Below are 24,304 nucleotides of genomic sequence, written 5' to 3'. Positions count from 1 at the left end.
GCCAATCTAGCCACCTTATGGCTCGGGATCTCCAGAGTATTGTTGTTTGTGGACCTTAAGGTCCTCCGCGGGGCATACCAGGAGATGTATGAAGAAACACTGAAAGGGGCAAATGTTTATAAACCAATGAATTATCTGTTACAAGTACCCAGAACCTAAAGTCACCTTCAGAGGCACTTTTGCTCAAATCCCTGTCAGGTGGCTTCTAGGGAAAGGGTCTTTTCAGTAGCGGCACCTAGTTTGGGAACGCAGTGTCCAGAGAGGCCCACCTAGTACAGATTAAAATCTTTCTGGGTTCCATCTTTTGTGCTTTTAAAGTTCTTTGCTTTATTTCTGTTGCTGGCTTTATTCAGATGCTGTTTTATATCCAATGCTACTGCCGTAATTTGAGGCAGGATGCTTCTGAACACCAGTTGCTAGAAACCACAGGAGGAGAGAGTGGCATTGCACCCAGGCTTCCCATAGGCATCTGGAAGGCCACTGGGAAAACAGGATGCTGGACTGGATGGGCAATTGGTCTGATCCAGCAGGCTCTTCTTATATTCTTACTCATAGGAGACCCACGGAAAGTAATGGGCATGACTAACTTACATCCGGTAATGTCAATGGGTCTAATTCTGAGTAGGACTAAGCTGGATACGACACTAGAATCAGAGAGTTGGAAGGGACCCAGAGGATAATCTAGCCAAGGCATCCCCAAACTTTGGCCCTCCAGATGTTTTGGACTACAATTCCCATCTCCCCCGACCACTGGTCCTGTTAGCTAGGGATCATGGGAGTTGTAGGCCAAAACATCTAGAGGGCCGCAGTTTGGGGATGCCTGATCTAGCCCAGACCTCTGCAATGCAAGAATATGCAGTTGTCCCTTATGGAATCAACCCTGTAACCTTGGTGTTATCAGCACCAGGCTCTAACCAACCAACAAATGACTATGTTTGTTTGTTTCACTTCTTGGTTCCATCTTTTGTCTGTGCACTGCTCAGATAACTTTTTTTGGCTAAAGGGTGGTAGAGAAATGTCCCCACTGGGGAAGGACGTGTGGATCCAGAATTGGCCTCCACAGTCACTTACGGACCCATTGTTAAAACCGTGTTTATGGAAGACAATGCATTCCAGACTTGTATCCGTTTAGAATACTTGCCCAGATACACACAGCATAGAGGATTTAATTGATTTTTTTCAACCCAGCTTTTCAGGTTGTTTAAATACAAATCTAAAAGATTTGGGACAGTCATCTGTGGAGTTCCTACTTTTTAAATGAGCTGTAGAAATTCCCAGTGTTTTCAACTCAAAAATTATCACGCGTTAAAGAAAATCACTTCTCCCTGGAGGAGGAAAGCGAGATAACGAGTATATTTGTGTAACTGCAGAGTTGAGAAGTGTTGTGTAAAGCTGCAGAGCCTGGAGGCATCCTGGTCAAAACAATTTAAGGTACAGCTGTTGCATCAGGTTTACTTCAGCTGGTACACCTGCGAATCTAGTTCTGTCTGGACCTGAAGGAGGATGTCCTTACATCATCTGCATTCATTTCAATGTCCTATGCTGCACAGCTGAGCTTCCCGCATGGCAAAACTCACAAGTCAGTGCCCAGTCTAGAGCATCATAGTGCCTCGTGTTGCACTGGCTATCGTGCATTAACCAGAGAGCTAAGGAATCTGTTAGGCCTTGAACCCAAGCACCACATATGCCATTACAACAACAAGCATTTGTACAGCTTTATTCAGTGCTCAAGATGCTTCACATATACTACGTTATGGTAATGTGACAATGCTGGAAGGCAGAGCAGGATTGCCCCCATACTGCAGAAGAGACTTGTAAAGCATGGATTTGCCAAAGGCAGTGCAAGTTCCCTTGGGCAAGAGACTCTTAGCAGGGGACCCCTCCTGCTGGTTGCTGTTACTGCTGCATATTTACCTCCCTCCTTCTCTTGGCCTTAACAGGCACACACCTCCCAGGGGAGAGATAGGGCAGGGGAAAGCACACAGAGGTTATAGTCATTTGGAGAGAGCAGGTACATAGCAGGCAAAGAAGAAGAGCAGTGGCAGAAGAGCAAGGAGGCTGCTGGGAAACAGCAGTAGGGCCCTGGTGGAACATGGGCAGTGGGTGGCACGGGACACCAAGCCAAGGGGGAGCAAAACTGAGAAAACCCATAACTGAGAAGATCCATTGGGGGGCACCAAATTTTGGCCTTGCACGGGGCGCCATATTACAAAAGATTACCAAAGTCTACCCCTGCATGGACCTTAAAGGTAAAGGTACCCCTGACCATTAGGTCCAGTCGTGACCGACTCTGGGGTTGCGGCGCTCATCTCACTTTACTGGCCGAGGGAGCCGGCGTACAGCTTCCAGGTCATGTGGCCAGCATGACAAAGCCGCTTCTGGCGAAGTAGAGAAGCACATGGAAACACCGTTTATCTTCCCGCTGTAGCGGTATCTATTTATCTACTTGCACTTTGACGTGCTTTCAAACTGCTAGGTTGGCAGGAGCTGGGACCAAGCAACGGGAGCTCACCCCGTCACGGGGATTCGAACCGCCAACCTTCTGATCAGCAAGCCCTAGGCTCTGTGGTTTAACCCACAGCGCCACCTGCGTCCCTTAGCAGGTGCCCAACACTGCTGACCTTCTGTGCCAGCAATGGCAGAGTGAGCTCATGGCAGAGGTGAAATTTGAATCAGAGCTCCATAGTTCTGAGGCTGAGAACCTCAGGCGCAGGAACCAAATGCAGCCTTCCAAGTTTCTCTATCAGACCCTCAGTACTTTTCCAAGGCCACAATCTACTGCAGCTGCCTTGAGTGTTTTTATGTCTGGCTGGAAGCTATCCTTAAAATCTGATAATGCCTCATTTTTGCCTAGATAGAGAGGGGCATATACTGTATACGGACATTTTTTCATGTTTAATGTTTCATTATTATTTTATATATATATTGGAAGCCTCCCAGAGTGGCTGGGGCAACCCAGTCAGATGGGTGGGGTACAAATAATAATAATTTTGTTGTTGTTTTTGTTATTTGCCTCCTGTACAAACGTTAACATGTACATTCGTGGCTCCACCCACTTTAGTCTCTGGCCCCGCCCACCACCAGCATGTAGACCCCAGAAGGTTGCCCAGAAAGGAATGTGGCCCTCGGGCTGAGATATATTCCACACAACTGCTGTAGTTCATAGGTCAGTTTCTGCACCAGTCTGCCTCCACTAAACACATCTAGGCCAGTGCTGATCCTCAGAACTGGTTACATGCATCCAGCTTACAGAAGCAGCACCATATCAAGGAAATATATGATAACAAGAAGCCAACACAATTACCTCGTCCTCAAGTTCAAGGACTTTCTCTCTGTACTCCTCCAGTTCCTGGCTGGTGAGTGAGATCACTTCTTGCAGTTCCTTTTCTAGGACCATCTTACTGTGGCTGAGAACCTCCAGTTCTGTCTCCAGAGCCTGAATCCGTTCCTGAAGGCGAAAAGACAAAGTAAGTCTAGTTAGGCATCTCAGTTGGGGTAGGACTACAATTGCTTAAAGTTTGGGTGTGGAATATCGGCTCCACAAGCAACATTAGGCCCCACAAGGCCATTTCAGCGAGGCCATACCCACTTGCCATCATGTGTGTGTGTGTGTGTGTGTGGCTCAGCCAAAAGAGGTTTTGCAGGCCCTGTGCAAAGCACTCGGGTCATGCAGAGTCCATCACAAGTCACTCTGCAAAATCCAGCAATGAGCTGATTCTCAGAACTTGGAGAGTGCTTGGAAAGGCACTCTGAAAGGGCTCTGCAAAACTCAATGACCACTGGGTATTGCAAATAGCTGCAAGACATGTTTTGCCAGATGTGCATCTGCCCAAACAGTTTGATTTCAAACTGTGCAGCCCCCCCCCCAAATGGGTGTCTTCACCCACCAGTGGTCTCCAATGAGGGAAGGAGATAGACAACTGACTCACTGGTCCAGATCCAGTTCCCCACTCCTGTTTTAAGTGAGTGAAGTTAGGCATGCTCAGGAATTTTGCTTACTAGGCCAGCCTGGCTGTTTTCACTGTCAGATATTTGTGCCTTCAACTTGGCCAGCTCTGCTTCAGACGATTCTTTGGCCGAGAGGGCTTCCTGTAGCCGGCGACTGAGGATCCCAACTGCATTCTCATAAGCTTTGTGTTTTGCTTTCATCTCCTTCTGTGCTGTGCTCAAATCTGAGCCCAGTCGTTTCATTTTTTGCTTCTGTTCAGTAAAGGCCCTGAAAGTAATTTTTTTTAAAAAAAGTTATATAAAAAAACTAACTCAAAAAAAGAAGCTCCACATTAAGATGAACAAGTAGGGACGCGGGTGGCGCTGTGGTCTAAACCACAGAGACTAGGGCTTGCCGATCAGAAGGTCAGTAGTTTGAATCCCCGCGATGGGGCGAGCTCATGTTTCTCGGTCCCTGCTCCTGCCAACCTAGCAGTTTGAAAGCATGTCAAAGTGCAAGTAGATAAATAGGTACCGCTCCGGCAGGAAGGTAAACGGTGTTTCTGGGTGCGGCTCTGGTTCACCAGAAGCGGCTTAGTCATGCTGGCCACATGACCCGGAAAAACTGTCTGTGGACAAATGCCAGTTCCCTCGGCCTATAGAGCGAGATGAGCGCGCAACCCCAGAGTCGTTCACGACTGGACCTAATGGTCAGGGGTACGTTTACCTTTACCTTTACCCTTAAGATGAACAAGTAAGACCTCGCCTTCTGGACATTTAAAGGTTCCAGCCAACTATACACTCTTCCATGATGCGAATAGGCATGTTTCAATCTGAACTTATTCTACGGTTGATATAAAGTTAACATAACTTAATAGACAGGGGACCCTCCATTACAAACTTTCCTGGCCCTGGTACCAGTCTGATCTCAAGAAATGTAACCTGGAGGGCATTTAGAAACATCCAGAGCTTCTCATGCCTTGCATAAAGGTCAGCACGTGTAAATCTAGCTACCCTTAAAATCTACTTGACACCTGAATAGATGCCATCAAGATAATGGTGGGATATGTTGGAGACAGAAGGCAGACAAAGATGGCCAGTCTTATGTCATCATTCACTAGGACCACGTTCTCTTTCAACTGTTAATTAAGAGAAATGGGCAAAGTGGGAAATAGGCAGGAAACTCTGAAATAAATCCAACAGCACAATAACTAGGGAAATGATAGGAATTACTCTCTCAAAGTCCCTCTTCATTTAATCTGCACAACTAACCTATGATGTATAAACAAAATAAAAAAAATTCTTCCAGTAGTACCTTAGAGACTAACTAAGTTTTTCATTGGTATGAGCTTTCGTGTGCATGCACACTTCTTCAGATACACTGAAACAGAAGTCACCAGACCCTTAAACAGTGGTACCTCTACTTACGAATTTAATGCGTTCTGAATGCACATTCGTAAGCCGAAAAAAAATTGTAAGTCGAATCCCATAGGAATGCATTGGGAGAAAAAAATTCGTAAGTCAAAGAAACCCTATCTAAAAATTCGTAAGTAGAAAAAATCCTATCTAAACCGCATTCAAGATGGCGGACGGAGCTCCGTTCGTAAGTAGAAACATTCGTAAGTAGAGTTATTCATAAGTAGAGGTACCACTGTATATAGTGAGAGGGTGGGGAGGAGTATTACTCAGAAGGGTGGTGGGAATGGGTTATTGACTGATAGGAGTGGTAAACCTGTTGACGACTGTTAACGACTGCAATTGGTCTTACAGGAAAAAGCAAGGGTTGAGATGGCTAAAGATAGCTTTATCATGTACAATATAATGAGATAATAATCCAATGTCTTTATTCAGACCAGGTCTCTCCATGGTTTTAATTTGGTAATAAGTTGCAGTTCAGCAACTTCTCTTTCCAGTCTATTTCTGAAATTATTTTGTATGACAATCTTAATTGGTCTCTAAGGTGCTACTGGAAGGAATGTTTTTATTTTGTTTTGACTACATCAGACCAACACAGCTACCTACCTGTAACTAGAGTTAGGGCAAGAAGCAGTGATTTGCCCAAGGTCACCCAGTGAGCTTCATGGCCAAGTGGTGAATTGAACCATGGCCTACTAGGGCCTAATCTAGACTCTCCTACACAAGCTCATGCCCAAGCCTCATTGAAAGCAGGACTGCATTAAGCCCCAATGGGCTATATGCCTTAAGTCATATCAACCTTTATTCTGAACTGCTAGTTTAAGGACTACCCTAAGCCTGCCACGCTTTGCATCACAGATGTTGCAACAGAGTAGGTCCCCCGCTAGGAGGAAGGTGGGGGGGAGTCTACTTAAGACATTGGCTATCACTCTAAATTTAATCCAACCTGAATCTGACCCAGAAGACTGATATGACATTAGTGGTACACAGCATATGCTAAAGAACAAACAGCATTGAAAGCAGAATGTTGGCAATGTTCCCAACAATAATTCCACGGTAGTTTGGTACTAAAGAGGATTAAGTAGCAAATGGGATCACAAACATGCACCGCATTAACACAGGCAAGCAAATTAATCATACCACACAATTAGACAAAGGCATATTGTAAGAATCAAACCCACTCTTTTGGCTTTTATGCTTTTAAATCTGCCTTACATACATTTTTAGTCTCATTGGGCAAGAAAAGCTTAACTCATTTTAAAGGCAATTGAAGCGACACCAGACTACCCATTTACCTTTAATTAAAAGAGCAACTCCCATATAAATAGTGCGTGTTTGTGATCCCAACATGTCAAAAACTAATTTGGTGCTGCATTGTTCTTAGATTACCATTATGTGGCAAATGAAATCAATGCTATAGGAATCGGAAATCCTGATAAAAGGCAAAAAGAAGAATTTGCCCCCATTGGTAGATTGCAGATTCCCTCCCCCCCCCCTCCATGGGCACTCGATGAACAAAATCATTGAGTACTAGTTGCTGTGGCTATTCTAGGCAAGGCCTAATCTGTCATACTCACATTTTGGTTTCCTGCTGCATTTCATCAACCTGCCGTTTTAATACTTCATTCATTTCAGCTAGAGCAGACATCTGCTCTCTGTCAAACTGCAAAGTCTGAAAAGCAGGACAGGAGAACTGTAAGCTACATGTTCTTCTGTAATAAAAAGGTCTTAATTTTATATACTTGGCAAAGGTGACACATTCAGTGGGTGAACCCAAACAAAACTAATTTGTGGGCCTTTTATGGTCCACAAGCAATCCAATTGACTCTGGGATGCTAATTTATGAACTGCCTTTCTAGATCACTCCAACATCTATGCAGGTCAATGTTCTGGCAGCACCGCCCATTATAAACCATAGTTTATCATGATGGAAATGAGCCTTGCTTTCCCCCAGTCTCGTAGTTCTGTTCTTCCCCTCCATCCTACTCCATTGCAGGCACGAGGAATTAGGAAGGTCTCACTTGTGTTTTTTTAATGAACCACAGCTTGTTTTGCCAGCTGAACTGTGGTTAAATTTAACAATGGTTTATCTGAAACAAGGCAACTTCAAGCCACAGTTGGCTGACTTCAAATAATACATTGTTAAATATAATAATAATAGATTTGTAGAGTTGGAAGGAACCCCCGAGGGACATCTAGTCCATCCCCCTGCAATCCGGCAATCTCAGCGAAATCATATATGACAAATGGACATCCAACCGCTGCTTAAAGACCTCCAAGGAAGGAGAGTCCACCACTGCCCATAAAACAGGTTTCAAATAGTACACGAAACAATGATTGTAAAGGTAGTAAAAGATTATGATTTCCCCATTGTGGCCATGTTGAAGGGAGAAGCAGGAGATCATGAGAGCTTCGGGAAAGGCTAGGAAAAGTCAGCAACCTTTTTCAGCCATGGGCCGGTCCACCATCCCTCAGACCATGTGGTGGGCCGGACTATATTTTGGAAAAAAATAATAAATGAACAGATTCCTATGCCCTACAAATAACCCAGAGATGCATTATAAGTAAAAGCACACATTCTACTCATGTAAAAACATGCTGATTCCCGGACTGTCCGCGGGCCGGATTGAGAAGGCGATTGGGCCGCATCCAGCCCCTGGGCCTTAGGTTGCCTACCCCTGGGCTAGGCTCATTCCCATCATAGTTTAGCAGGGATGGAGAGCTTGTTGCCCTCCAAACGTCCACAGCATAGCTACTGTCTACGTATTCCAACAGGCTGGTCCGAAGCATTACTATGGACATTAAGAAGGACAACATCTGCACCTGCAACTCTCTCTCCATGTCATCTCGCTCTCTTTGGACTGCTTGCAACTGGCTTTCCAATTCCTCCATCTGCTGCTGAACTCGAGACACTTCCTTCCCCAACCTCGAGTTCTCAACCTCCACGGATTTCTTTTCACCCTGAAGCTGGAGCAGCTCTCGCCTTAACCCTTTCACTTCAGAGTCCAGCCTCTTCTTGGTGGACTTCAGTTCACTGATCAGCTGATCCTTTGAATTTGCATCTCTCCGGTAAGCTTCCACCATCACCTAGATAAGAAATTTATATGCTTAGCTTTATTATTATCATTATCATATATCATTACATATTTATTTACACCCCGTCTTTTCCCCTGATGGGACTCAAAGAGACTTACTGTACAGTTAAAAATAAGACCCACTAAAAAACAGGGGGGAAACCATTTTTTAAAAATGATGAAATATATGTATACAAAAACGTATGAAAACCAAACCAATAATTACAATAAAGACAGCACAGCACCAGCCCTTTCGTTAAAAGCAGTCAGTTACCAAAAGCCTGTTGGAACAAGAATGTGTTCACCTGCCGGTGAAGGAGGGAGCTAGTCTAGATTCTCTGGGTGCCTGAATCTGGGAACAGACAACGAAAAGGCCCTCTCCCCCATCCCTACCAAGTGAGCCTGTGAGGATGGCAGGACTAAGAGAAGGGCGTGCTCGTTTTAACAGCCATTACACTATATAAAACTACAGCAGGAGTGCTGACCCCTTTTCAGTTCAAGAGCCACATTCCCTTCTCGCCGGTATTCCAAAGGCCGTGGGTGTGGCCACAGGCAAAAGTGGGTGGAGCAAACAATGGAAATTTTTGCCTTTGTAAAGGAGGCAAGTTTCTACACACACATAGACACAAACAAACCTCTATTCTCCGTCCAGGTTCAAGGACATATTCAAGCACTCAAGGAGGAAGAGAAGTAGGGTTGGTGAGGTGTATGGTCTGTGAAGAGTTCTGAGAGCCAGACAGAAAGGCCTGGAGGGTGATATTTCGACTCCTAAGTTCCCCAGTCATAAGCCGACATCCTTAGGTAAAGGTAAAGGGAAACCTGACCATTTGGTCCAGTCGTGACCGACTCTGGGGTTGCAGCGCTCATCTTGCTTTACTGGTCGAGGGAGCTGGCATACAGCTTCCGGGTCATGTGGCCAGCATGACTAAGCTGCTTCTGGAGAACCAGAGCAGCTCACTAAAATGCCGTTTACCTTTCCGCTGTAGCGGTACCTATTTACTGTATCTACTTGCACTTTGACGTGCTTTCGAACTGCTAGGTTGGCAGGAGCTGGGACCGAGCAACGGGAGCTCACCCCGTCACAGGGATTCGAACTGCCGACCTTCTGATCGGCAAGCCCAAGAGGCTCAGTGGTTTAGACCACAGCGCCACCCTACAAGCTGACATCCTTATGAGTTAGTTATTTATTTACTTATTTTTATTACTGTACTTTTCTGTGTATAAGACTAGGTTATTTTATTTAAAAATCATGCTTAAAGGTAGGGGTTGTCTTATACATGGGTAGTGCATAGGGTGAACGTTTGATTGGTTGCTGCCGTGTCTGTCAGTGGCTATTGGGCGTGTTCTTGGTTGTTGCGTCAAGGGCTGGTGTTGATTGGCTGATGCTGCATCAATTGGGCAGGTGGCTGGCAGCTTCTGCTGGTGAGGGGACAGATGATAGGTGGATTTTGCGTTCTGTGCGGGTGAGTGATTTTTGGCAACCACCCCTAAAAAAAGCTTACCAACCTTGTCCAATCCCCCCCCCCCCAAAAAAGCTCAACAACTCTTGGCAATCATCCACAAAAAAAGCTCAACAACTCTGAGCCACCTCCCCCCATTTTATTAAATTTGAGTCCCCCAAAATAGACGGAAAATATACATGGAAAAGTACAGTATTTTAAAACACACACCTTTTGCTGAAGGAACTGCTCCTTGACCTTCTGGGTTTGCTTCTTGAGACTGGCACTCTCAAGCTGGAGATTTTCTACCTATCGAGGGGGGAAATAATAATATCAGTATTACTTGGGCACTGGACAAGGACTAGAGAAGTGAACTAGTTTTGTGGCATCCAGAGCAAGAATTTTCCCAGGTGTAATTTCTACAGCACATGATCCCAAAGTGCACTTGCCGTTTAATAGTAACAGTCGGAACAGGGGAAAAGAAGGGGAAAGTTGCTTAAAAGCCACTCTGGAACATAAATGGGCATATAAATTAATTAATATATATTTTTTATAATGGGAATTGTGGTCCGATAACACCTGCAAGGCACCACATCGGCCATCCCTGTTATAAAAGGTTTGTGAAGATTTGCTGTGCATTTTGCCCTGGCCTACAGGTGTGTTGATAACTATAAGTGCAGAAAAGAGCAGGAAAGCAATTAAGAAAAGTGTATTACCTGGCTTGACTTTACAACTATTTCTTGTCTCAGCTGCTCCAGAACTTCTGATGCCGCCTCGGTGCTTTCTCCTAAATGTTGGACTCCTTCCTTGAGTCCTTCTTTGCCGGCTTTGGCTACCTGCAGAGCCACCTCTAGGACAATCTTCTCATTCTGCAGATATTGGATAGCGTCGTCTTTTGAGGTGGCTTCCCCCTGCAACTCCGTCAGCCTGGCCTCCAGCTCATCGTAACGTGTCTGGAGGTCGCCCAGCGACTGTTCTCGGGTCTGTAGAGTCTCCTGGGTGGAAGTCAGCTGCTTCATGAGGTCCAGCTGCTCCTGCTGCAAAGCCTCAACCTGAAGATCTCGTTGATGCAATGTCAATTTCAGCTAAACGGAAGGGAAAATGTGTTAGGGCGCTCTCCCATTATGAATGCACACATCACATACCCAGCACTTAAGGTCTATAGAGTGGGAGTGAGGAACCCACAAACCCTCCAGGTGTTGCCAGACTACAGCTCTCATCATCCTTGACTGTTTGCCATGCTGGCTGGGGCTGAAGGGAACTGGAGATCAACAACATCTAGGCAAGCACAGGTTCCCCATACTTGAACATAGAGCAGTGTTTCTCAACCAGTGTGCCTCCAGATGTTTTGGGACTACAACTCCCATCATCCCTAGCTAGCAAGACCAGTGGTCAGGAATGATGGGAGTTGTAGTCCCAAAACATCTGGAGGCACACTGGTTGAGAAACACTGACCTAGAGTACTATCACCTATGGCAAAAGTAGCCAGCATGGTACCCCGAAATGTTGTTGGACTACAACTCCCATCATCTATGACTACTGGCCATGCTGACAAGGGCTGGTGTGAGTCGTAACCCAAAACCATCTGGAGGGAACCAAGTTGGCTTCCTCAAGGGATTAGGTCAGCGGCAGGAAGGAACAGAGCATTTCCTGGGCTTGCATTCTATGGAAGCCAAGGTGCAGAATTCAGCGGGCAAGATGCTCACCGGAGCAAGATAGTTTGAGCATATTACACAGATCCTGGTCCAACTGCACCGGCTACCAATTAGTTTCTGGGCCCAATTCAAAGTGCTGGTTTTGACCTATAAAGCCTTAAACAGCTCAGGACCGCAATGCCTCAAGGACTGCCACTTTCCATATGAACCTACCCGGACCCTGAGACCATCTCCTGAGGCCCTCCTTCGTGTGCCTCCTCTTCAAGAGGTCTGGAGCAGGCATCCCCAAACTGCGGCCCTCCAGATGTTTTGGCCTACAACTCCCATGATCCCTAGCTAACAAGACCAGTGGTCGGGGAAGATGGGAATTGTAGTCCAAAACATCTGGAGGGCCGAAGTTTGGGGATGCCTGGTCTGGAGGGTGGCAACATGAGAACGGACCTTCTCTGCAGTGGCTCCCCATCTGTGGAATGCTCTTCCCAGGGAAATTTGCGTGGCGCCTTCATTATATACCTTTCGGCGCCAGGCAAAAACGTTCCTTTTTAACCAGGCCTTTGGTTGATCTGATTTACATCCTATGCCATTTTAAAATGTGTGTTTTTGTGGGAGGGGGGGCTATTGGGGTTTTTTTTTAAATGTATTTTGTGGTTTTATATCTTGATTTTATTCTGTGAACTGCCCTGAGACCTCTGGGTCTAGGCCAGTATATACCGTATTTTTCTGTGTATAAGGGGACTTTTGGGGGACTTCAAATTAAGAAAACACCCCTCAGCACTACCCATGTATAAGACAAGCCCAATTTTAAACCTACTTTTCTGGTATAAAAAAACCCTTAGTCTTATACACTGAAAAATACAGTAAATTCAACATTACATGATGCAGCAGGCAGATAGCTCAACGAAAAATACAGTACAGTCATACCTCAGGTAAAGTACGCTTCAGGTTGAGTACTTTCAATTTAAATACTCCATGGACCTGTCTGGAACGGATTAACCCACTTTCCATTACTTTCAATGGGCAAGATCGCTTCAGGTTAAGTACGCTTCAGGTTAAGTACGGACTTCCAGAACCAATTAAGTACTTAACCTGAGGTACCACTGTAAATTCAATAAATAAATAAGGTGTAATACATTATACAGTGGTACCTCTACTTACGAACACGATCCATTTTGGGGTGCCGTTTGGACCCCGAAAAGTCTGTAAGTAGAGTGCCACTACTGTGCATGCGTGAGGCGCGATAGAGCACTTCTGCGCATGTGTGAAGCGTGCAGGTCACTTCTGCGCGTGCAGCGAAACCCGGAAGTATACACTTCCAGGTTTGCTGCGTTCAAAACCCGAAAATCCGCAACATGAAGCGAATGCAACCAGAGGTATGGCTATATAAGAAACAAAAGTAGTAATAAAAATACAGTTAAAAATCCTACAGCATCTAGCACAGTACATTGCAAATGTTACAAAAGACGGGGGATTACTGTAAGTGGTCCTCCTAGACCAGGCACCCCCAAACTGCAGCCCTCCAGATGTTTTGGCCTACAACTCCCATGATCCCTAGCTAACAGAACCAGGGTTCGGGGAAGATGGGAATTGTAGTCCAAAACATCTGGAGGGCCGAAGTTTGGGGATGCCTGTCCTAGACCTGCAGCAATTTTCATGCGGCTTGGAGTAGGGAACGGGAATTTGAAACCAGTGTGGTAGGAAAACAAGGACGATGTGGAACGTAGACGTGTAATAGATGGGAGACTCTAGGAAGCAGCAGTGGTGGGAATTAGGAAGCGAGAGAAGAACTGTATTCAAATAAAAACGCCTTTTGCTGCTACTACCAAATGGCTGGTTGATGGGTAGAGGCAGCTACCTTATCCTCACAGCTGGCTCGTCATGATCATTACATTCAATTTCGTTGTACTATGTACAATGACAATAAAGTATCTATCTATCTATCTATCTATTTGCCTTCCACCAGAATTTTCAAAAGCACTTTTAAAAGAACTGCTGTTCGCTGGGCTGCATCTCCTGCTTCCAGTTCTGTTTCTCTCCAGTCGTAAGATGCAAAGTATGAATAGGCATTTGCTAAGCTTTCTGTGAAAAGCTCTTTGCTCTACCTGTTGGATATACCTGTTCTAGCTCCTGCTCCAATACTGCTGCAGAATCCGCCATTTTCTGAAGCTGCTCCTTCTCATCCTCAAACTCCTCCAGTTTTCTCTGCAAGTCCTCTTCCACCATGGTCTTAGCCTCTTGGATCTGCAAGAAGGCTGCCTCCTGGTCTAACATGTCAGCCTGTCAGGAAGAAGCAGACAATTCTAATGAGTGAAAGAGGAAGTGGCCAACACAATACAGGCAGGAGTTTTGGAAATCAAACAATCCGGTCCTTCATTCTCTTAATAACCTTTATCAAGATTGCTGAGCTATAAAGAAATGACTCTTCAGGCCAGTGTTGATGTTAGGATATGCATATGGTTGATCTTCCACTTATTCATCACCCCAAATAGTTTTTTAATTAAATTAAACCCCACCCCAGATACCCCAAATCAGTTCAACTACTAAACCCACTACCCCAAATTAATTTCCCACCCAGGTGATCCAGAATCTGCTCCCAAAAAAAATCACTCACTTACCACATTACCCTCTCCAAATTCAATAAAGAATGTGCATTCTGATTCTTTTGGGTGGTATAGGGGGCAGGGGAAGTATTTTACGACAAGGTTGTCCTTTTATTCATTTAAAAAAATATTCAAACCAGAGGGCAAGCTAACAGCTGAACAACCACTGCTGAGCACCATGTGCTGTACTGCAAACTGAGACTGCAAATGCCCCTGGGAGGCAGAAAAATGATGTTGCTTCTTCATTTCCCCTTGGGCTTGCCCCACTAACTATGAATGGTGATTTTCAATCCACATGAAAACAGGCAGTGGCAACTAAAATCTCAGAGACCTGGCTTCTCTCCAAGTCTTCTACTCTGTAAGGGATTTTTGTTGTTTTGTTTAGTCGTCTTTGACTCTCCGTGACCCCATAAACCAGAGCATGCATTGGAAATTCTCACTTCCTTCTCAAAGCTTCTCCTTTTTTATGTCCACTGGAGTGGTTTGCCAGTTCCTTCTCCAGGTGGATCACATTTAGTCTAAACTCTCGGCTATGACTTGGGTGGCCCTGCACGGCATAGTTTCTTGGAGTTATTCAAGCCCCTTCGCCACAACAAGGCAGTGACCCATGGCTGTATGGGATGCGATCAAGCTAAAGCACTCATTAAGCAATGTGTAGCAGACACAGAGCGCCAACTGGATCTAGCTAGGACCCCAACTTTTATGGCCAATGAATCCATCAGGTGTTCTGCCTCCCCCATGGCATATCTAACTAATCTCGAAGTCCCTAAGCACCGGAGGGCCTTCACCCTGGCATGATGTCATGCCCTCCCCTCGGCTGTCACTGAAGGTCGATATAGGAAGATTGCTTACTCGGAGAGACAATGCCCCTGCGATTCTGGACAAATAGAAACAATAGACCATGTGCTTCTTCCAGTGCCTATATTATAGAGACATTTGTATTAGCCTCAGCTCCCCACTACTCCATAAGTACCCAGGACGCACAGGACAATTCTATACCTCCCTGCTGCTTTCAGATACCAACCCCGCTAGAACGTACAGTGGTACCTCGAGTTCCGAATGCCTCAACTTCCGAAGGTTTCGACTTACGAAGTCGGCAAACCTGGAAGTCTTTTCGCCGCGCACGGTCTGCGCATGCGCAAAGCGCAAAATCGCGCTTCGACATCCGAAGGTTTCGACTTACGAAGAGAGTCGTGGAACGGATCGCCTTCGTAAGTCGAGGCACCACTGTACAATGTTGCCAGGTTCTGCATAGCAGTGTTCAAAATTCGTCGGATGATGACCTGCGTCACAAACTAAATTTAATGAACATATCAGAGTGCTTTGTAAATTGACAGCCATAGCCTTTTATATACTAACCTTTTATACTCTTCCACATCTGTTGAATGCTCCTAACCCCCCTTCTTCTAGATTATTTTCGCCTTTTTTAGATTCTTATAGTCTTTTATATATACCTTCTGTTTAAATCCATTTAGCTTTCCAAAACGTTTTACAGATTTAAAATGATTGTTCCCCACCCTACTTATGCTGGTCTATGACCATAATAAATGATTTGATTTGGTGTTGCTTCTAATATTCCCAGGCACACCTGCAGTTTCCGTATGCAGTTCAGCACAAAGCAACGGCAACATCTGCTCAGGAAAACTGCACACTTGGTTTCGTGCTGGAGTCCCTGAGGTGCCTCCACCACACAGCTGGTGAGCTGCAGTAACACTTGGCTCCCAGCACCACCACAGCAGCTGCTGACAGACTCAGATGTGGGCCCCAAAGACACAGCAATTCATAAGCATATGTAAGAGGCAGGGAGTACAGGGACCCCCCCCCCCCGCCTCTAATCAGGAGCAGCTCATTGACCAGTAGTCATGAGAGCGCAGACTCGGCAGAGGCTAAGCAGGAAATAGGAAGAGGGGATCGGGGCTCTGACAACCTGGGAGAGCCTGAGCACCACAGCCAGGAACGGAGGGAGAGGAGCAGGGGGGAAAGGGAAAACGTGGAGCGCAGACCTTTACCCCCGGTTCCGGAATTAAGGAAAAGACGGAAAGGGAGGAGACTGTCCGTTCCGCGCCTTTTATGTTGGAAAAGGGGGCGGAGAGGGGCAGTCCCGGATTCTGGATCGGACTGAGAAGACACGTTTCCTGACACCATGTTACACTGTACATAGAATGCACCAATAAAGATTGTTTAAAGACAAGCAGGTGCAGAGTCGTTACTCTAGAGTAGCCGTAATAACCTCTGACAGCATATAAGAAGAGTTCTGTTGGATCATGTCAAAAGCCCATCTAGTCCAGCATTCTGTTCCAACAGCGGCCAACCAAATGCCTGAATGCAACAGCACTCTCCCCACTTGCAATTCCCAGCACAACTGGTATTCAGAGCCCCCTAATGACATCCTTAGGTGCAATTTGTTATCAGCTGTTACATAATTGTACAGCCTCTTATAACTGAATGCAAGCAAGCACTTGTTATGTGCTTGTGTTTTAGGCTAATGCACATTTTTTTAAAAACAAAAACAAAAACTTTCTTCCAAGTAAAGGAAGTTTTCAGATTATAGGTACAAATATTTATGTATTTATGTAGCTATGATAGGGTTGCCGTATTTCAATAAGTGAAAATCCGGACACAAGAGTTGTTGAGCTTTTTTGGACAAAGTTGAGCCTTAACAACCACCCTCCCCCCAGCTATTTTTTAAGGAAAACCATCAAAAAATTGGACATTTTAGCCATTTCCGCCCAGACACTGCTTCCGACTGCAGTATTCTGACAATGTCCAGGAAATTCTAAGCTATTACAATTCTGAAGTTTTGGAGATCCCCATATTACAGGAAATACTAAGAGAGTCCAAAGAAAATTCCTATGAAGTTTACCTCAATATTTTGCAACTGCGTAGCTATACGCTCCTTCTCTTTGATGGACCTGTGCTGAGTCTCCGTTAACTGATGAGAGAGTGTTACGTTCTCCAACTTGAGATGTTCCAACATGCCCACCTGGGTCATTTGACCAGCCTGTGGAAGACAGTAAGGGGAGAGGGGAAAAGCCATACTAAATGTTGGTTAACAGCAGTTCAAAGGGGAAGGGAACTTAACCAGTGGGGTTAGGATTCATGTCCTCTGTTCTGAAGAAATATATAAATATTTCATTTTATTGGACGTGCTTCAGAGGCTCTGCTCTCAGAGCCATCTCACGATATTTGAGAGATGGGAACAATCAACAGGGCTTTCTTTGGGGTGGTTCCATGGCCTTGGAATAACATCATGATCAAGGCTCCCCCCCCCCCATTCTGCCAGAAACTGAAGACACTCCTTTTCAGCAGGCCTTTCAACACAAAATTTTAGCTGCCGCCTGCTTGAATGGCATCAGGGCCAATGCTGGATACCACCGCTCCCAATTGGGAGACAACCATCTCTCACCTTCTTAAGAAGTTGGGATATGCATGAATCTTCTCCCTGCCAGCACAGCTTCCCTGCTCCACCCTTCACCCAAAGCCATGATTAAACCATGAAGCCTATAGTTCCTCATTTTGTCCAAACTTGGAAATGTGTTACCAGCTTCGGAACAAGCCACAATATTAAACTATGGGTTGAAGATGATTTTAATGTCCAACTTGTTCCAAAGCTGGTAGCCATAGTTTCCCGGGTCACACAAAACAGGGAACTAACTATGGTTAATCAGAGGCTTCCCTGTCTAATCATGGCTCCTGACAAAGGGAGGAGTGAAGGGGCTCTCATCTTAATTAAATGATCTTCAGGGTGTCCAACTAGAGTTGCACCACATCTTAGGTTTCTAAATGGCAAGGCACCAATTGTCTAATTCCATAGTGGCCTAATTTGGCCCCAAGTGCCAAATACATGGAATCACAGAATCGTAGAGTTGGAAGGGACTTTGAGTGTCAACTGGACCAATTCCCTGAAATGCAGACAGGACTGTCTTAAGCATATGAGGCACCAGGGTGCAAAGATCTGCCCTGTGCCCCCCACCCAGTTGCCCAATCCCAGGCGTGCAGGAGGGCTGAGCCAGCCGGCCGCCTCAGCATCTTGCTGGCTTGGTCGCCCCCAAACTCACGGCACAGAGCCACCCACAGCAGAAGAGTCTGCCACGGCGCTCCGACTGACGAGCGGGCTCTTCCCCGGACTCAACTCTCAGGCCCCGGACTCTCAACCTGGTGCCCCTGAGAGCTCTGCGCCTGGGTGCAGGAATCTCAGCTAAAGCACCCATGACAGATGGCCATCCAACCTCTGCTTAAAAACCTCCAAGGAAAGAGAGCCCACAACCTCCCGAGGGAAAGAGAGCCCACAACCTCCTGAGGGAGACAGTTCCACTGTTGAACAGCTCTTACTGTCAGAAGGTTTTTCCGTATGTTTAGTCGGAATCTCCCCTCTTCTAACTTGAAGTGCACCAAGAAGTACCACAGCAGCTAACAAGGGAGAGTCCCACTTACCTGTATGTTTGCCATCTCACTCTGCAGCCTAACCCTTGCCTCCTGGGCCACAACCAGCTGCTGCTGGTACCAGTGCCGCACTTTCTGCAGTGACGCGATCTCCGTTTGAGACGACTTCAGCTTATTGGTCAACGTGGTGCGGTCCAGTTGCACCTGCTGGAGCTGACTTTGCAACGAGGAAAGCTGCTGTCGGAGATCATGAACTAAGAAGCCAAGGGAAATCATTTGAAAGGTTAGGAAGGTCAATCAGCAGCAACGATCAAGCAACAACCATCTACTGTAATTTTATAGACATTTCCATCGCACCTTTAAAAACAATTACTGTAGTTCTTAACTTTTTTCATTACTATTTTTTTTATGCTTTGTTGCAGTTTCTCTCTGACTATAGGAGAGCTGCAGAAACTGCAGAAAAGGGCAACCCAAAAATATGATTGCTAAAGTGATTCAGGCACCTGTTGAAAATATTTTGTTTGTTTGTGTATTTATTTTTTTAAAGCTCCTCATCAGTCTTACCTTTGCTTTAATGACGATGGTTTTATAGATTTATTTGCATCTATCTATCTACCCTGTTTCTCATATTTTAAGACATACCCATAAAATAAGCCATAGCAGGAGTTTTAAGCATTCAAGGAATATAAGCCATACCCTGAAAATAAGACATAGTGATAGGCGCAGCAGCAATGCCGGCCGCGGCAGCAGGAGGAGGGAAAAAATAAGACATCCCTTGAAAATAAGCCATAGTGTGTTTTTTTGAGGAAAAAATAAATATAAGACGTGTCTTATAATATGAGAAACACAGTATCTATCTATCTATCTATCTATCTATCTATCTATCTATCTATCTATCTATCTACCTATTTTTAATCCATTTGTGGATTTTAGCTGTGTTTTCTCTACTGTTTTATTACCACACTGCTTGGAGGCCTTTTGGATCAAGCCATTTAATAAATATTTTAAATAAATTTACAAAGCGCCGCTCGATAAATAATGATTGTTAAGAATAAAGAGAGCAGCACCTACTCACCTGTGCTATCCTTGCTGAGGACACTTTTCTGCATGTCTTCCACCTTCCCCATCAGTCTTTGGTACTGCTCTTCTGCCACCTGCAGGTCGTTGTTGGAGGCAGCCAGGCTGGCGTTCTTGGCCTCCAAGGCAGCCTGAAGTTCCGCCATGGCTCTTTCCAGGTCCCAACAAGACTGCTTTAGAGAGGCCACCTCCGAGTTCAGCGAGTCTTGCTTCTGCTGGCTGCTCTGACTGTGCTCCATCTGGGACTGAAGCTTCATGTTCAAAGCAGCAAGCTGGGTTTGCAGTTCCGTCTTTTCTTTGAGAGCCTGAACAAAAAACAATGATTAAAAAATAATAATTTCAAAATGATGGTTTCACAAGGCACCGGGAAAATCAAATAATAATAATAATAATAATAATAATAATAATAATAATAATAAATTTTTATTTATACCCCGCCCTCCCCAGTCAAAACCGGGCTCAGGGCAGCTCACACCAATGACAATAAAACATAAAAAGCAATTAATTAAAATACAGATTAAAATACAATATTAAAATTTAAATTTTAAAATGCAGCCTCCTTTTAAGTAGTCCATAAATCCAAGCCATGAGGGAGGAAAATACAGGGGTCAGACTAAGTCCAACCCAAAGGCCAGGCGGAACAGCTCTGTCTTGCAGGCCCTGCGGAAAGATGACAAATCCCGCAGGGCCCTGGTCTGCTGTGAAAGAGCGTTCCACCAAGTTGGGACCAATACTGAAAAGTCCCTGGCCCTAGTAGAGGCCAATCTACCCACCTTATGGCTCGGGATCTCCAGAATATTGTTGTTTGTGGACCTTAATGTCCTCCGCGGGGCATACCAGGAGAGGTGGTCCCGTAGGTACGAGGGTCCTAAGCCGCATAGGGCTTTAAAGGTCAAAACCAAATGAGGTTCATAGGATTCTTCAAGTACCTCCTTAAAATCCAGCTTTTGCATAATCTTCTACAAATGTCACCCCCACCTGAAAAAGAAAACCCCACCCCACCCCACCCTAACCCCTCTACAACCTCTTTTCTCCTCGGTGTCAAACTATAGCTTGCAACCCCACAAACTATTTATTTTATTTATAGCCTGCCTTTCTCCCAGTGCAGAACCCAAGGTGGCTCACAACATGCAGCTGGAATGCACATCAATCTGTTATAAATATTGAAGAGCAATTAAATAAGCTATCATATAAAAACAACAACACCAAATCATAGAATAGAATCAGAGTTGGAAGAGACCACAAGGGCCATCCAGTCCAACCCCTGCCAAGCAAATCAAAACAACTTAGAACCATTTGCGCCACCCACCCTTAGAAGACCCTGCCACAAAAGCCAGTTAGCGGCCAAAGGCCTGTGGGAACAAAAAAGTGTTTGCCTGCTGGCAAAAGGAAAACAAAGAGGAGGCCAGGTGAGCCTCCGGTGGAAGGGGGTGCCACAATCTGGGAGCAGTGATGGAAAAGGCCCTCTCTCATATCCTCACCAAACGTACCTTATGTGGCTGGCGGAACTGAGAAAACCCAACATGCTCACAGAGGGAGATGCTGTCCTTCAGACAGCCTGGAATCAAGCTGTATAGGGCTTTGTAGGGAATAATCAGCATTTTGAATTGTGCCTAGAAACAGACATGCAGCCAATGGAGCTGTTGCAATAAGGTGCTGCAGTAAGGTTCTGCAATAATCTGCCTGCAGCATCTTGGACCACTTAAGTTTCTGAACACTTTCCAAAGGCAGACACACATACAGTGTTTTACAGTACAGTATCAACAACCTCAGGTATTCAGATGACACAACCTTGATGGCAGAAAGTGAGGAGGAATTAAAGAACCTTTTAATGAGGGTGAAAGAGGAGAGCGCAAAATATGGTCTGAAGCTCAACATCAAAAAAACCAAGATCATGGCCACTGGTCCCATCACCTCCTGGCAAATAGAAGGGGAAGAAATGGAGGCAGTGAGAGATTTTACTTTCTTGGGCTCCTTGATCACTGCAGATGGTGACAGTAGTCACGAAATTAAAAGACACCTGCTTCTTGGGAGAAAAGCAATGACAAACCTAGACAGCATCTTAAAAAGCAGAGACATCAGCTTGCCTACAAAGGTCCGTATAGTTAAAGCTATGGTTTTCCCAGTAGTGATGTATGGAAGTGAGAGCTGGACCATAAAGAAGGCTGATCGCTTTTGAATTATGGTGCTGGAGGAGACTCTTGAGAGTCCCATGGACTGCAAGAAGATCAAACCTATCCATTCTGAAGGAAATCAGCCCTGAGTGCTCACTGGAAGGACAGATCCTGAAGCTGAGGCTCCAATACTTTGGCCACCTCATGAGAAGAGAAGAATCATTGGAAAAGACCCTGATGTTGGGAAAGATTGAGGGCACTAGGAGAAGGGGACGACAGAGGACAAGATGGTTGGACAGTGTTCCCGAAGCTACGAACATGAGTTTGACCAAACTGCGGGAGGCAGTGCAAGACAGGAGTGCCTGGCGTGCTATGGTCCATGGGGTCACGAAGAGTCGGACATGACTAAACGACTAAACAACAACATACCAAATAACAACCACCACCACCACCACAACAATAATAACCATAATTATTTATATGCCACCCATCTGACTGGGTTGCCCCAGCCACTCAGGGCAGTTTCCAACAAATTAAAACATTAAGCACAGTAAAACATCAAACATTAAAAACTCCCCAGTACAGGGCTGCCTTGTGACTAAGGCATGTGTCACTGTTCCCAGATCAGACATCTCCAGGAACGGGTGCATAAGGTGCATTGGTTTTAAATATGCAAGCACACTCTCAGCTGCTGCCCAAACCTGGGCATCTACACTCAGGGTTGAATCTAAGAGTACAGTGGTACCTCGCAAGACAAATGCCCTGCAAGACGAATTTTTCGCAAGACGAATGCGTCTTGCGATCTGATGGTGACTTGCAAGACGAATTCATTTTGCGAAAAATTCGTCTTGCGAATCGCGGTTTCCCATAGGAATGCATTGAAATTTAATTAATGCGTTCCTATGGGCAAAAAAAAAAAGAAATTTCAATGCATTCCTATGGGAAACCACGATTTGCAAGATGAATTTTTCGCATAATGAATTGACTCGCGGAACGAATTAAATTCGTCTTGCGAGGCACCACTGTACAGCCAAGCTGCGAACCTGAGTTGTTAGACGAATGTCACCCCACCCAGCACAGGTTGATTCCAAATTCTCTGGTCTGCCTTTCCACCAACCAGGAGCACCTCTTTCTTGCTTAAACTTCAATTAAACCTCACCCTCGGCCAGCCCGTTACTGACACCAGACACTGATTTAAGCCCTGAAATAGCATTCTCACATTTAGATGAAAAAGAGAGAGATTGGTGTCATCAGCATACTGGTGGCACCGAACCCCAAAACTCTGGACATCCTCTCTCAGCAGTTTCATATGAAGGGTGCCCATTCCTGCTTTAAGTAGCCTCAGTAACATCCTGTACAGAAGGGGTGACGTCATTTGTACCTCATTGGCTTCCAATGACAGCGCTTCAAGCTGCCCTTCGAGACGCATCTTCTCTTTGAGGACCTGCAACATTTCATCATGCGTGCCTGCGATAGAACTCTCCATCGATATACTGGGGAGAGACAAAAGTGCGCGCACACTTTATCAATGTACACATTGTGCCAGTGACATACATGGCTATTTCGCAGCTCATGATATCGTCCCTATTATTTTCTTATTTGGAGCAATTGTACCTGGCTGTTCTTTTTTTTTAAAAAAAAAAAGGCTCCCAGAGTGGCTTACATACAATGAATTAAAACAAGACAGTCCCTGCCCACTGGTTTACAACCTAAAAGATTTGACACAAAAGGAAAAAGAGGATGGGAGAGGGGAGAAAAAGCAAAAGCAGGGACCAATTCTTTAAGTAAACGATAGGCCTTACTGAAATACCACCAGGATGGAAAGAGTACAAAGGCAGGAGCAACATGATGGAGCAGGTTTTTCAGCAGAGCTGACAGGATGGGCCTTGTTTCCCAATAGATTCTCCATAGCCCCAGCTGAGCTACTAAGGCAATCTGATTGTAGTCCAACCCTCCTTGCTGACCTGCCACTGCTGCTGCTGCCGCCACCACACCCCACTTTGAAAACATCAAAGTGACACTGTATCATGAGCCTGAAGCGGGGTGATGGCCCAGGATGATGACAACAATGCAATGTGGGCCATTGCTAAATGCCCTTGGGAACTCTTTACAGCCAACCTACACTTGCTCAGAAAATTTAGTCCCTTTTGAGCATGATGGAGAGTAGATTTTCTGAGCCCTGCAAATGGACACTTAAAAAAAACTATAGGGTGTTTAATATTTTTATTTCATTTCATTCAAATAACCTCCAAGCCAAAAGGATAACCTAAAAACTGGCCATCAATTTATAAGAAAGATGGAAGAGAAAGAACAGCAACCACAATCGGCACTGCGATATCGACCAATTCCCACTTGCTAATTCTATACTTGACCTGAAAGAGATGGGCACTGAGAAACTCATTATAGTATCATGGGTGAGTAAGCTTCTGAGAACCAACAAGTAATCCCATTCTTAAAATGGCTAAAGTGGATAAGTGCATCTAGGCAGGAACCCTGAGTCTCGTTAAGTGCTAAAAGCTGGAAAGATCTGTGCATGGATTAAATACTTAATGGGTTGTGTGAGGAAGATGGTGTAAGGTTCATAAACAGGGGGACACACTGAAGGAAGGTCCTCTTCTATGA

The 24,304-nt window shown here is 45.3% G+C and overlaps 1 protein-coding gene across 8 annotated transcripts in view; it reads right to left on the bottom strand.

Annotated features, from left to right (window-relative positions):
* GOLGA3 (golgin A3) overlaps positions 1-24,304 on the bottom strand; it is a 58,002-nt gene that overhangs the window by 16,221 nt on the left and 17,477 nt on the right. For all 8 annotated transcript variants that reach the window (XM_035099323.2, XM_060269507.1, XM_035099314.2 and 5 more), the window contains 11 exons: positions 23,064-23,175; positions 19,567-19,873; positions 18,543-18,745; positions 16,972-17,109; positions 13,624-13,785; positions 10,573-10,941; positions 10,088-10,165; positions 8,167-8,430; positions 6,921-7,015; positions 4,000-4,216; positions 3,305-3,448 (listed from right to left, as the gene is read on the bottom strand). In XM_035099323.2, the coding sequence (XP_034955214.2) occupies positions 3,305-3,448; positions 4,000-4,216; positions 6,921-7,015; positions 8,167-8,430; positions 10,088-10,165; positions 10,573-10,941; positions 13,624-13,785; positions 16,972-17,109; positions 18,543-18,745; positions 19,567-19,873; positions 23,064-23,175 (2,089 nt within the window). The remainder of the gene's footprint in view (positions 1-3,304; positions 3,449-3,999; positions 4,217-6,920; positions 7,016-8,166; positions 8,431-10,087; positions 10,166-10,572; positions 10,942-13,623; positions 13,786-16,971; positions 17,110-18,542; positions 18,746-19,566; positions 19,874-23,063; positions 23,176-24,304) is intronic.

This window comes from Zootoca vivipara, chromosome 17 (assembly GCF_963506605.1).
Source record: "Zootoca vivipara chromosome 17, rZooViv1.1, whole genome shotgun sequence".
NCBI classification, from domain to species: domain Eukaryota; kingdom Metazoa; phylum Chordata; class Lepidosauria; order Squamata; family Lacertidae; genus Zootoca; species Zootoca vivipara.
This window is presented reverse-complemented; position numbering and strand designations above follow the sequence as displayed.